At 39.1% G+C, this 12524-nt stretch overlaps 1 protein-coding gene across 1 annotated transcript in view; it reads right to left on the reverse strand.

Annotated features, from left to right (window-relative positions):
- Window positions 1-12524, reverse strand: part of LOC126272857 (probable RNA polymerase II nuclear localization protein SLC7A6OS) — a 58268-nt gene that overhangs the window by 35492 nt on the left and 10252 nt on the right. The window contains exon 2 of the mRNA XM_049976071.1: window positions 8466-8600. Within this exon, the coding sequence (XP_049832028.1) occupies window positions 8466-8600 (135 nt within the window). The remainder of the gene's footprint in view (window positions 1-8465; window positions 8601-12524) is intronic.

The following is a 12524-nucleotide window of genomic DNA, read 5'->3' on the forward strand; positions in this document are numbered from 1 at the left end:
CAACAAGAGCTGAACTAGTGTTTGCCTGTTTAGAGAATTCTTCAGTGACATATTAAATGACAGTGCTGAAGCCTCAGAATTTGCATGAGATCTGTGCTTGCAGATTTGTAAGCTCAGTCCAGCTGTTTCAAATGAAGATCCTACCCGGCAACCACTTGTTTTTTGTGACAGTCCAGAGATTTTCATCCAATACAACATCATTCAAAAACCTCTCCAATCATCATACGATGGGCCATTTACAGTACTGGCATGCCACAACAGAATATTCAATGTCAAAATATGTAGCTTTTCTCTTATGACACTTATCAAAATACTTAAGCCTGCTTATACTACAGCTGGGACACACTCTGGTTCAGGGGCAGCACCTAACACTGAGAGACTACTTATGTGTGTGATTTCATGAGGACATCAAAGGCATTCAGAGTTCCACTGCCACAGGCTGTGCCTCTGCATAAACCTCCAGTCATATCTTGTGTTGGGCACCATGTATGCATCATACCCAAATATCACTGATGCATGGGGAGGAAGGAGGGGGAGGGGGAGATGTGGACATAAGTTGTCTAACACATTTTAACGTGCAATGTAGATGCTTTGATTGTTTGTGTCATCAATGAAATTCGAATGAATGAATAACATGTAGATATTCTTTACAGTCTATAATCATGGAACATAATTGACTATTATATGGTGTGTTGAATAAATTGTATTTTCAAACACTATATTTGTTTAGAGTTCAGCCTTGTACAGAAGTGAGAGATGGGCATTAAGATAAGACAAGAAAAGAACAGAAGCTTTCAAAATGTGATGCTAAATATTAGATGGTTAGGGTAAGTAATTAATGAAGAAGTACTGAATCGAAGTAGGGAAAAAAAGACAAATGTGTCACAACTTCACTAAAAGAGGGGATTGGTTGATACGGCATATTCGAAGGCATGAAGGAGTCATCAGTTTGGTAACATAGGGAATTATGCATGTGGGGAATGAGGAGTAGCTGTAAAGGGAGACCAAGAGATGAATATAGCAAGAAGGTTCAAATGGACATAGGTTACAGCAGTTATTTGGAGCAGAAGAAAGTTGCACAGGATAGAGTAGTAAGGAGAGGGGCATCAAACCACTCTTCAGAGAAAAGACCACAGCAGTAACTAAATACATAATAGCAAAATTAAAATGGAAGAGAAAGGAACTTTCAAGTAACTATTAAACATTACAGCAAATAAAATACTGTATGACATCAGCAGAAGCACTCAATCACGAGCATCAGAGAATTCAACAATTAACAGTACATGACATGAAAATAATTAATAATACTTTATATGTGGTGTCTGTTCTTTTGGACATGTTCCGAAGAACAGACACCACATATAGTAACTGAAGCGAGGAAGGCCAATGCTCACTTCAGTGCAGATGCACACCACACTCAAACTCTCACGGGAATTGGTGAGATGCCACAAGTAACGAGGATAATGGGCAAGGGGTACTGTAGCAGCAGTGTGTGGATAAGCTGAGAATTTGGGTCTCATTGGAGGCTTGCTAGGAGAGTCCATGCAGTTGCAATGACCACTGTGTGCGGATTGCACAGTGTCAGCACATCTGCCTCGTAAGCAAGAGACCCAGGTTTGAACCTTGGTCCAGTACAAATTTTCAACTTTCCCCATTGATTTAAATCAAAGTCAACAGGCAGCCAATGTCATTAATTCCTTTCCATCTTAATTAATAATATTTACTTGATCCTAACATAAGCACTACTGTCAATACAACACAAAATAGTTTAAAAAAATGAAAAGATGTGTGGATACTACACACGGAAAGAGAAAAATTCTGTTTAATTTGAAAATATAAAACAGCACAGAATTAAAATAAATAAATTGTAAACAGCATTTAATTCTGAAATTTTGTAACTGATTACATGATTAAAAAAAAGACTAAATGTGAAAGACAAATGAAAACAGTAGAAACAGAAATAGCAAAGATTAATAACTCACAACAGTGAATTATGAAGCAGAGAAAAATAGCATGATGTGTCGGTGTGAAAGTCACTGCAACTATTGTTTTTATTGCAGATACCAGACCAGCTGGAAAATGTGACATATACAGATGAAAGGATGAATAGAGCTGCATGTATGGACATTGAAGAACATGGGAAGATTATGGTAGTGCAGGAGGACACCGATTTCATGGTGCAAAATAATTGCAGCACAACACACGTACAGTCGACAAGACAAAATTGGGTCTAAGGATCTTCAAAGTACTCTCCCGCAACATTCACGTTTATGTAACCATCTGCCACATCATGTATGATTCGGGTCATCCGTTGTCACAAGCATTGGCAATGTCCTCTTGTGTCACAAACCACTTACCTCATAGTTGCTCCTTTACTTTTTATATAAGATCAAGCCACACTGTGAGAGGTCACAAGAGTACTGCAGGTACACCAATCCTTCCCAACACCAGATTCACACAACTGCCACTATACACACTCTCCTTAATGTGGTTTTGTGTTGATGTGCAGTACAACTGCACTGTCCACGAGGTCCAGACTTTGTCCCGAATGCCATGTCATATCTGTAGCACCAGGAAGTCCATGTAGTACTCCATGCATACTTTCTGTCATGTGGAATGAAGTGGCACACAATGACCCCTTGACACCATACACGACGTTCACCATCAATTTCATGGAGAAAGGATTCAGATGGAACTTCTGCTGAATTGGTGATTCAGCATGCTGTCACTCCAAGGACTGAGGTTTGAGTTCAGATTTATAGGCCACAGCCTAATATTCATTCATGAATTATTCACAACAGGAAGTGGTCACCACACTGTTGCCTGCATGCTAGGTAATCGAAGAATATTGCATATCCCATTCATCTATGAACTTCCATGAGTTCATGTGGTATCCATCGCGATTCAATTTTGTGCAGTTTTAGCTCTGTCTGCTATAACCTGTAGATGGTGTGTTTCTTGATGCCACTTGTCCTCTCTAACTTCAGCAGCATCTGTTGTCTGCCTTCCTCCAGGAGCTGCTAGATGACAGCACAAGCCAGTTCACACACTGACTGGTCATCTCAAGAGCTGCTGACCACTGGTTGCCATACAATCTTGTTGAAACTTTCATTCACTGCTCCTGTCACTCCTCTTGCTCACCTACACGAAGGTTATCAGGAATGACTAAGAAGAAGGGGCATCAGTGCTACAAGTGCCAGAAGATAGGGCATTTAGCCAGTGCCTGCAAAGGCACAGTTGCGTGCCTGAACTGTGTGAAGGTGCACGATACGTGCGACTGTGACAAACCAAGAAGCACTGCTGCCACATGTATGAACTGTGGCACTGCTGACACTGCAAACTCTCACAACTGCAGCTACATAAAGGACTGGAAAAAGCAGAAGGAGGACTCCACACATGGAGAGGCAGTACCAAGCGACACATTGCTATCCCCCCCCCCCCCCCCCCCCCAAATCCAAGAGGGGGAGCAGGCCATGCCACCACAAAGAAGACCTACATGATGCGCAAAGTACCGCCACTGTGGTCGTCAAAGCTGTAATGGTAGCAAAGAAGGCCATCACGAAGAAGGAGCTTGTTGCTGTCCACTGACATCTGCAGCAACTGAGGAATGAGCTAAGGACCTCCAAGAAGAGTCCCTGCCACTCCCTCACCATGGGGCAGTAGTGGACACAGCGATGAAGGTGTACACACCCCTGGCCCCAGCAGAAGCGCGGGAGGCCGAAGTGGAGGCCCACAGAATTGGAAATGCCTGCACATCTTCCCAAAGTAAGGTTGCCCAGCAGGAGATCCAAGAAGAGGAAGAAGAAGAAGAGACACCTACCGCAACAGCCGCACAGGAAGGGGCTGCAATGATAAAGAATGCTTGCTGAAACTCCCAGCCAAGCGCAATGTGCAGACGGTCCTCCTATACCTTCCCTCCCTCACATGCCATTCAATTTCAGTGGCTCCCACAGAATTCTTTATGATCTCATCACCAAGAAGGAACTGAGGCTCATCAATTCACATCCTTCTTGCACTCATGGCATATACTCGTTGCCTCAGAAGATTGGATAGCAGAAAGGAAGAGATTCAGTGATTGCTAGCTTTCTAGCAAACATCTTTTTCTCTATTTCAGTTGAAGCCAGGACAATTCTCCAAGTTAGGTACCACCAACACCAACCCCAGAGGAAGAGGAGGATCTGCAATTATTTACACAAACTCCTACACAGACTGGACCCAGTGGAAGTCCGCCATTTATGGCAACTGCAACAGCAACGGCAATGCTGAAACTTTTCTACCCACCAAGCTGTAGTACTGTACAGGAGGGCATTATTCCCAAGGGCTTCCAGCAATTCACTGTTACATTCTCTTGCATTACTCCTCAGATAACTGCTATTTTGATGTAAGTGCACTGATCAACACAGGTGACTTCCATCTTGCACAACACTTGCCACACAACTGATTTCACAGTGCATTCAGTGCAACTACTAGCAATCGCAGAGCCATCTGTTGTTGTGAACACATGCTATGCTTGCATAGCTTCCATGTGACCTGCTCATGTATCTGCAAGAAAAAAAATAGCTGCAATGACTTTTGTGCCAACCTTCGTACAATGGGGGCAAATTCTGGTTTCAGAAAAATTAATGCCTTGTTAACTTGAAGGCAGTTAAAAGATCTTTCACAGCAAAAATAATGACTCGGAAACAAAGTTATGGGGAAGGTAAACATGAATTTTACTCCCACAATATACTACAAATTTTCTCCCAATATACCCAAACTATAAAAATACAGATTTTTTGAAGAAAGCATTTACTATAGTAAATACTTATAATTTTGCATGATGACTGTGTGGCTGTAGCAGCTGAATGAACACAGTGCTCTCACAAAAACATGGCACGCCAAGTTCAAGGCATCCTAGCTTTTAACTTTCTCTTCTGGAAATTTTGTAAGTCAGTTCATATATTAGGCTTGCTCAAAACACACATTTAGATTTCATAAGTTTGGAAAGTTCTCAGGTTGCAAAGACAACAAATGAAAATGGCAAAAAATGCAATATCTAATCTAATGGTCATTTCAACCCTGACTCTGTTCCAAGAGGTATCGCATCACAGCATGAAGAACAAAACTGAATACATGTTTCATTTGTACACATTTATGTCTGAAATCTTTCGTGAAAATATTTGTCTTGAATACAGTCTTATAACGATGCGGATGATAAAAAGTACAGACAAGAAAAGAATACGTCCTTTTCAAATGTGATGGTACTGAATATAGTGAAGATTGGATGGACAGCTCAAGTGACTAATGAAGAGGTACAGAATCAAACTGGGGAGAAAGGAGCTCTAGTCCAAAACTGAAGAAAAAGAAAGTATAGTTTGATATGACTCATTCTGAAGGATCCAACAATAGTTAAATTGGTTATGGAGGGAAGTGGGGTAAAAATAGTAGAGGGAGACCAAGGTTTTAATACAGTAAGCAGGTTCAAACTTGTTGGGTGCAGTAGTTATGCAGTTGTGTAAAGACTTGCACAAGATAGGCTACTGTGGAGACACAGACTAGATAAGAATTTGGCCTCAACTTTCTCAAAAACCTTCACCTTCTGAAATTAGGTTCTTGTTCTGATAGTTCTTGTGTGACAACTGTCATCACAGACAGATAAAAATATGGCATAATAATTCTGGATATCTGGATATCTGATATCTGAATGAACCGCATTTTTTATAGGCAGCATGTTCCATTACATAGACTTTTGTGTTCTCAGAAACAGTTGTAGCAATAATGGAAGATGGAAGAAGATGTAGGTAGAGTTCTCCAGACGTGGCTCGATCTACATAAAATGTCAAGGTAAAGCCATAAAGTTATTTTCTAGAATATAAATGGCACAAAGATAAGAAATGAAAGGGATCCAGAAACTGGTGCTCATATGCATTATGGCCAAAGCAAGGGAAACCACATCATTTTCTGGGTGAAAGGTATATATTGGAAAATGAGGCCGTGAGAGACAATAGAGAAAATGAGAGACTGATTTTTAAGTCAGTCACAGTCAAGCATTTGTGCTGTAAGCAGTAAACACATATTTTATACAGACCCAATGTTGCTGAATTCCAAATTGATAACACTATTCTCACAAAATGCAATGACTGATCCAGAATCCAAAAACCCTGAGGAAGGCCTTCCTTCATCTTCAACTCTGTTCGTCAAACATTAAAGAAAACTACGAAGTCTTTCGGGACGTATTTCTTGAATAAAAATCTCTCGGTGTACATGCCATGTCAATTCAGGGTAAAACTCCAAGCTTTTGACCACTATATCCATGGTCGTCGTCAGGGCTAAAACTGACTGTCGTGAACTAGCGAGGCTCCCACTTTTATATGCAAAGGACGGCTTCTGATTGGCTGAAATATGTCATAGCAACTGCGATGTGGCGTGTAGTGATGTGGTGCCCTCTACTTCCATAGATGTTGTTTTTATCCCGCGTTGCCTGCGGCGCCATCCCTTGAATCAGGAGGTAAAGTGCGGGAAGTTTTTCTCTGCGATATGGTGAGACTTGTTTTATATTTATGTGGCATATCTGTACCTGTACAGACTTTCAGGGTGTCCAAGGAGGAATGGTTAATATTCTGAGACATGACAGGAACACTTGTTTGAAGCCAAAAACTTCATTTATTCCAAATGGTTTCTGAGGAAGAACACACTTAATTTAGATTTTCTTTTGGGTTAGAGGTGTGTACATGAGTGCCTTACCGATTCAGCCTCTTTATTCTAGCCCAATCAACCTTTCAATATATTTGCTCAGGACGTCTTTTTGCCATTAAACTAGCCTGCTCAACATGCAGTTGTCCATGGTGTGTCATGACTGAAATAGTGTGAGGGATTGAGAGTGTATCATAGAGGAGCATTGCTTAGCTCTGTTTGTACATGTGCTGGCTAAAATGCAGCTAACGAAGAACACACAGATATGGTGTATGTTTGCAACTTCCGCAGTGGTAGTACTCCTGCTGCTGTTGAAGAATACCGTCAGCGCTTTCTCAAACATAAAATTCTTGATCATAGAGTTTTACCAAAGTTCTCAGAACATTGTGTGAAACAGGTACTCTTCCAAGTTCCCATTTTTCTTCTGAATGTGTAGTTCCATAACCTGTGCAGAAACAGCAACATAGTGCTGAAATGGTGCAGTGCTGTCCTACTACTAACACACAGGGACTTCCTATATGTATCAATGACTCACAGACATGTGTATGATGAACATTATATATGGACAACTTGTATCAATTTCACATACAGCATGTCCAAAATCTTCACATTGATGACAACACCACAAGAGTTGAAGTTTGTCACTGGCTAAATGATAATCTGCATTTGTTTGCATTAATATTGTTCACTAATGAAGCCACATTTACACAGAATGGGATCAACAACTCTCTCAATAATCATCGATGCTCGCAGAAAAACATACATGCTGCAGTGGAAACTAATTTTCAAGTTCGTTTTTTCATCAAGGTTTGATATGGCATATGTTAATAGTTCCACTCATTTTAGAAGAGCAAATGATGGGACAGAATTTCTTGCATTTTTTGGAAAATTCACTTGTTAAATAACTTGAGGGTGTTTCTTTGGCCATGCAGACTGCAATGTACTTCCACATTTTACCAGGGCTGTAATGGAACTTCTCAACTGCACTTCTCCTACTCGCTGGATTGGTGGTGGTAGTGCAATTAACTGGTCTGCAAAATTATCACAACTTACACCATTAGATTTTTGTTTATGAGGTTGGATGAAATCTGAGCAGTACAAAAGAAAGGTGAATATGCAAGATGAACTGTTTGGTCGTATCAAGGACGCTGCTGCCTTCATTAGGGAATGTGTAGAGGGACCCACACAAGCAGAACAACATGTTTACAAATGCATTGAAGTTGACAACGGTGAATGTGTTAAAAATACGTAGTTTTCAACAGTCACTTTGTAAAATGCATATTGTAATGTTTACTAGCTGTTGTACATGTGTAACCCGGACAACATATTGAACAACACAGAAAATAAGTACCAATGAACATTAACTGTGTTCTGCCTCGGAAACAATTCAAAACAAGGCATGTGTGCTGCATGAAGATTTTCGCTGCAAATGGTCACTGCTGTCATATCCATGAATACTGACCAATCCTCCTTAGGACAGACACCATGTATGTTTAATGAGTGGCAAGGCTGAAATGGAGAGAGCATTTCAGATGGATAAGATCGTAATTATTTGGTTTAAATAATGTTGTTTAATAGTGAGCTTAATATGAAAGCATGGGGACTAGACTGTTACTGGAGTTACCATCAACATCCGTATAACATCAAGAAGAACAGATACACCAATATAATCAATCTGAGAAGCACCTGGTCATTTATGCTTGAAGTAAATTGCTTTACTTGTTCAGTTACAAAAAATTATTCCAACAGTGAAGTACTAGATAAGTCTAAACACAACCTAAAACACTAATTACCTTAAATCTGTTTTCTTGTGATATTTGCTTGCTTTCTGCACGAAGTTTCTCTAGTATGTTGGTGACATGCTTCTTTGATGTCCTGGGAATGGACTTCTTTGATTTCTTGAGTATATGCTGTGCCACATTTTCTTCCTAAATTTATAGTAATAAAATTACATCAGTAAAAGTTTATACCACAAATGCAACATTACTTCATCATTCTTTAATATTAAAATTAATAGTTAAAGAGCAGTATATAGTATATAAAACTAGTGGTACCACTACACTGTCAGAAATGAAGTATTACAATTAAACCCTAATTCTAAAATGTAGCAGAGATGCTGACTCAGCACTCCACTATATGATGAGTAGCGACTTTCCTTTTCATAATATTGTTACATTTCATCCTGCTGGATTTTCCATTGTTTGATTCCAAACTGGTTTGTTTAGCTTCCATCTGATTCAATAGAAAGAGAAAGAGAAAGAGAGAGAGAGAGAGAGAGAGAGAGAGAGAGAGAGAGAGAGAAGGAGATTTCACACTTTCTTCTGGGAACTAAATTTTGCTTCAAAGATTTCTGATACACCTTTATCATTAAAGTTTTGGTAGTAGCTAGTGCTATCAGCCATTCTGTTCTACATAACTTCCCCAAATCTTTCTAGGTCAACTGGTTACTAGCAATATGCCATGACCGGCACCTTCCCCATTACTGAGAATTGTAAAATAAAACAAATTTGTATACTGTGTGTTTATTGTTATTACTCCTATTATTATCATCAGTCATTTGACACCCATGGCTGATAAAAGCTTTTCCCTGACTTCTATATGTACTAGGACATTCAGAGATACATCAGGTCACAGCTCCACTCTTTATCTAGTCTCCTGCAATCCAGCAAACAATTTCCTTGGTCCATCTTTCATTCATTCACAATATCCCAGAATTCAAATCAAAAACAGATCACAATATGAGTAATTTAGAATTATATACCCTCAGAGTAGCAAATAAACTTAATGATGGCAAGTCGTCCTGTGCCGATTGTATGTCTATCACATTCCTTTCACAATATGCTGATGAAATAGATCCCCTTTTAGCATAAAATCCATATCTAAGGACTGCACAGAGCACACAAATACACCAGAAAGCAAGTGGAAGTCATCTGCTCAATTACATACCTACATCATTAACATCAATTTGCATTAAAATTTTGGAAAGTATGCTGTGTTCCAATGTTATGAAATACTTTTGCAAAAAAATGGTCTACCGACACATAATCAGCATAAATTTAGAAAATACTGTTCTTGTGAAAACACAATTCATTCTTTGGTCACATAAGGTAATCAGTGGCTTCTAATCAAAGCGGGTGCCTAAGGAACCCAACGGAGTTTGTGATTTCCTGTCCGAAAGGACACAATTGGTAGTAACTGATAGGAAGGCACCTAGTGAAAGAGGAGTGTAATTGAAGCGTTATAGGCCCTCTGCTGTTCTTGACATATATAAATGATTTAGGAGAAAATACAGCCACATTTTTAGGTTGTTTGCGGATGATGCTGTCATTTACTGCCGAAGTAAGATCATAAGAGGATCACAGCAAATTGTAAAATTATTTAGACAGGATATCTGTGCAGTGCAAAAATTGGCATCTGAAACTGAACAATAAAAAGTTTGATGTCCTCCATATGAGTACTAAGAACAAAACAAAATCCATTAAATTTCAGTCAAAAAAAAAACTGAATTTAAATGTTGCCAATTCAGGTAAATAACCAAGGATTACAATTATAAACAACTTCAACTCAACCATCACAAAGAGAATGTGTGGATGGTGAACTAAAGACTGCATTTTATTGGCAGAATTCTTGAAAGATGCAACAAATCTACTAAACAGTATGCCTACACTATACCTATCGATCCTCTTTCGGAGTATTGCCAAACATATTTGCTGGCAGACATCATTATGGATTATCACATAAAAGGGGAGATGGTGTCATGAATATGATACGTATGTTGAGGTTACAATCACTAAAACACAAGCATTTTTCAATATTCCAAGATGTTTTGATTAAATTACAATGATCAACTTTCTCCTTAGTATGCTGCATGCGAAAACATTTTGTTGATTCCCACCTACATATGGAGATATGACCATCATAATGAAACAAGAGAAATCAAAGCTCACACGCAACTGTTTAGCAGTTAATTTTTCCCATGGGTCATACAAGAGCGGAATGGTCGAGAAATAGTCTGGAAGTAATTCTACGTAATATCAGCTGAACACTTGGGTGTGAATTGCAGAGAGACATGTACATGTAGATACTTGTCACCAGCGGAAAATTCAGGGCGGTGGGAGAGGGTTATGGAACTGCAGCCCTCTCCTCCTCAACTACATCTGTTTCTTTTTAATTCTCCATCTCCATCCCCCTCCTCCCCCCCACCCCCCACACGCACACATAAATCTTTGCAACACAGCTTTCATATATCATAGTTTTAAAAATTTTGTCACTATTGAAGTTCGTATTATAATAAGTTAAGAAAACAACTTTGCTTACTCTAAGAATTTGAGATGACCCAGTGATACAAAATTTCTGTCAGATCACGCACCCCCCACCCCTCTTCCAGACCAAAATCCTTGATTTGACATTTCATCTTCCAATCCAATCTGTTTTCCTGGTCCACTTATTCGTTTCCACTTTCTCCAAGTGAATCTCAATCTGCATCTCTCCTTTGTTCAATTTGCATACTTAATTTTGAATGGTTTTTGCATTTCAAAAAGGTCAAACTTTATTGTCATTACTCAAAATAGGTAACACAAACCAACTGTAAACTTCACATTTCAGGCATGTCAGAAACTTAGTATTGTAATCTCTGTGTAGTTTACCAAATCATTTTTATTTTTTTGTTTCTTTATTTTGCTTTTCCTCCGGCCACTGTCTTTAACAGTCTTACTTGCAAAACTGATCAACTGGTTCAAAGAATTCCTTATCTGGTGAAGTCACACCAAGTAGATCAGTGGTCCCCACCTGATCACATCCAATTTGGATGAAATTTTGCACAACTGCCCCTTGCAGAACAAAACTAAACTAAAATATGAGTTCAAGATACAAAAAATTTAGGGTTTTATAAGACTTTTAGTGAAGAGCGGTAAAATGCTGTGTGAGCTATAAAGTTACAGTATAATGTTAAGACAGCTTAAAATAGAAACTATTGGTTATCAAAAGGTGTAACCTGCGTCAGATGCACAGAATTTTGTGCTCTTTTCACTGTTAAAATTTCAAATGGCTCAAATGGCTCTGAGCACTTCTGAGGTCATCAGTCCCCTAGAACTTAGAACTACTTAAACCTAACTAACCTAAGAACATCACACACATCCATGCCTGAGGCAGGATTCAAACCTGTGACCACAGAGGTCGCACGATTCAAAACTGTAGCGCCTAGAACCACTCGGCCACTCCGGTCGGCAGGTTAAAATTTCAAGAGTATGTAATTAGCCATTTCATCTGTCATGAGGTCAGAGATGGGAAAAAATCAATTGCAACAATTTTTGAATCATTTTGTAACTAAAATAATGTTGGATAAATGAAGTGTATGGTGTGTCCATTAGAAGTTCCACAGAGAAGTTACTTGTCATCAGTTTCACCATACTGAAAAGGCTAGCTGCGAAGTATTCAAGAAGTTCTTAATATGTAAACATGCCATCACATTTTGTTATCAAATTTGTGCATACTCTGATGTCATACTGCTAAACATCATCATCTCCTACATTATTTATGAATTTATCAGTAAGCGCAAGTGTTTTTGTGCAAGAAAAGGTTATGTTTGTTTTGGAGACACACTACAATAAGGTTAAAAAATGAACTTGAAAATACTAGTGCCAAATAACCCCAGTGAAATGTATGGGGGCTCTTCTTGCTCATGTTGTATATTAATGACATAGTAGACAAAATTGTAGATTAAAACTGAAGAATCTACAAAAAGGTGCTAATTTAAGGAGATGGGACCTGGATAAACTGAAAGAACCAGATGTTGTAGAGAGTTTCAGGGAGAGCATAAGGGAACAATTGACAGGAATGGAGGAAAGAAATAC

This window comes from Schistocerca gregaria, chromosome 5 (genome assembly GCF_023897955.1).
Source record: "Schistocerca gregaria isolate iqSchGreg1 chromosome 5, iqSchGreg1.2, whole genome shotgun sequence".
Taxonomy (NCBI): Eukaryota; Metazoa; Arthropoda; class Insecta; order Orthoptera; family Acrididae; genus Schistocerca; species Schistocerca gregaria.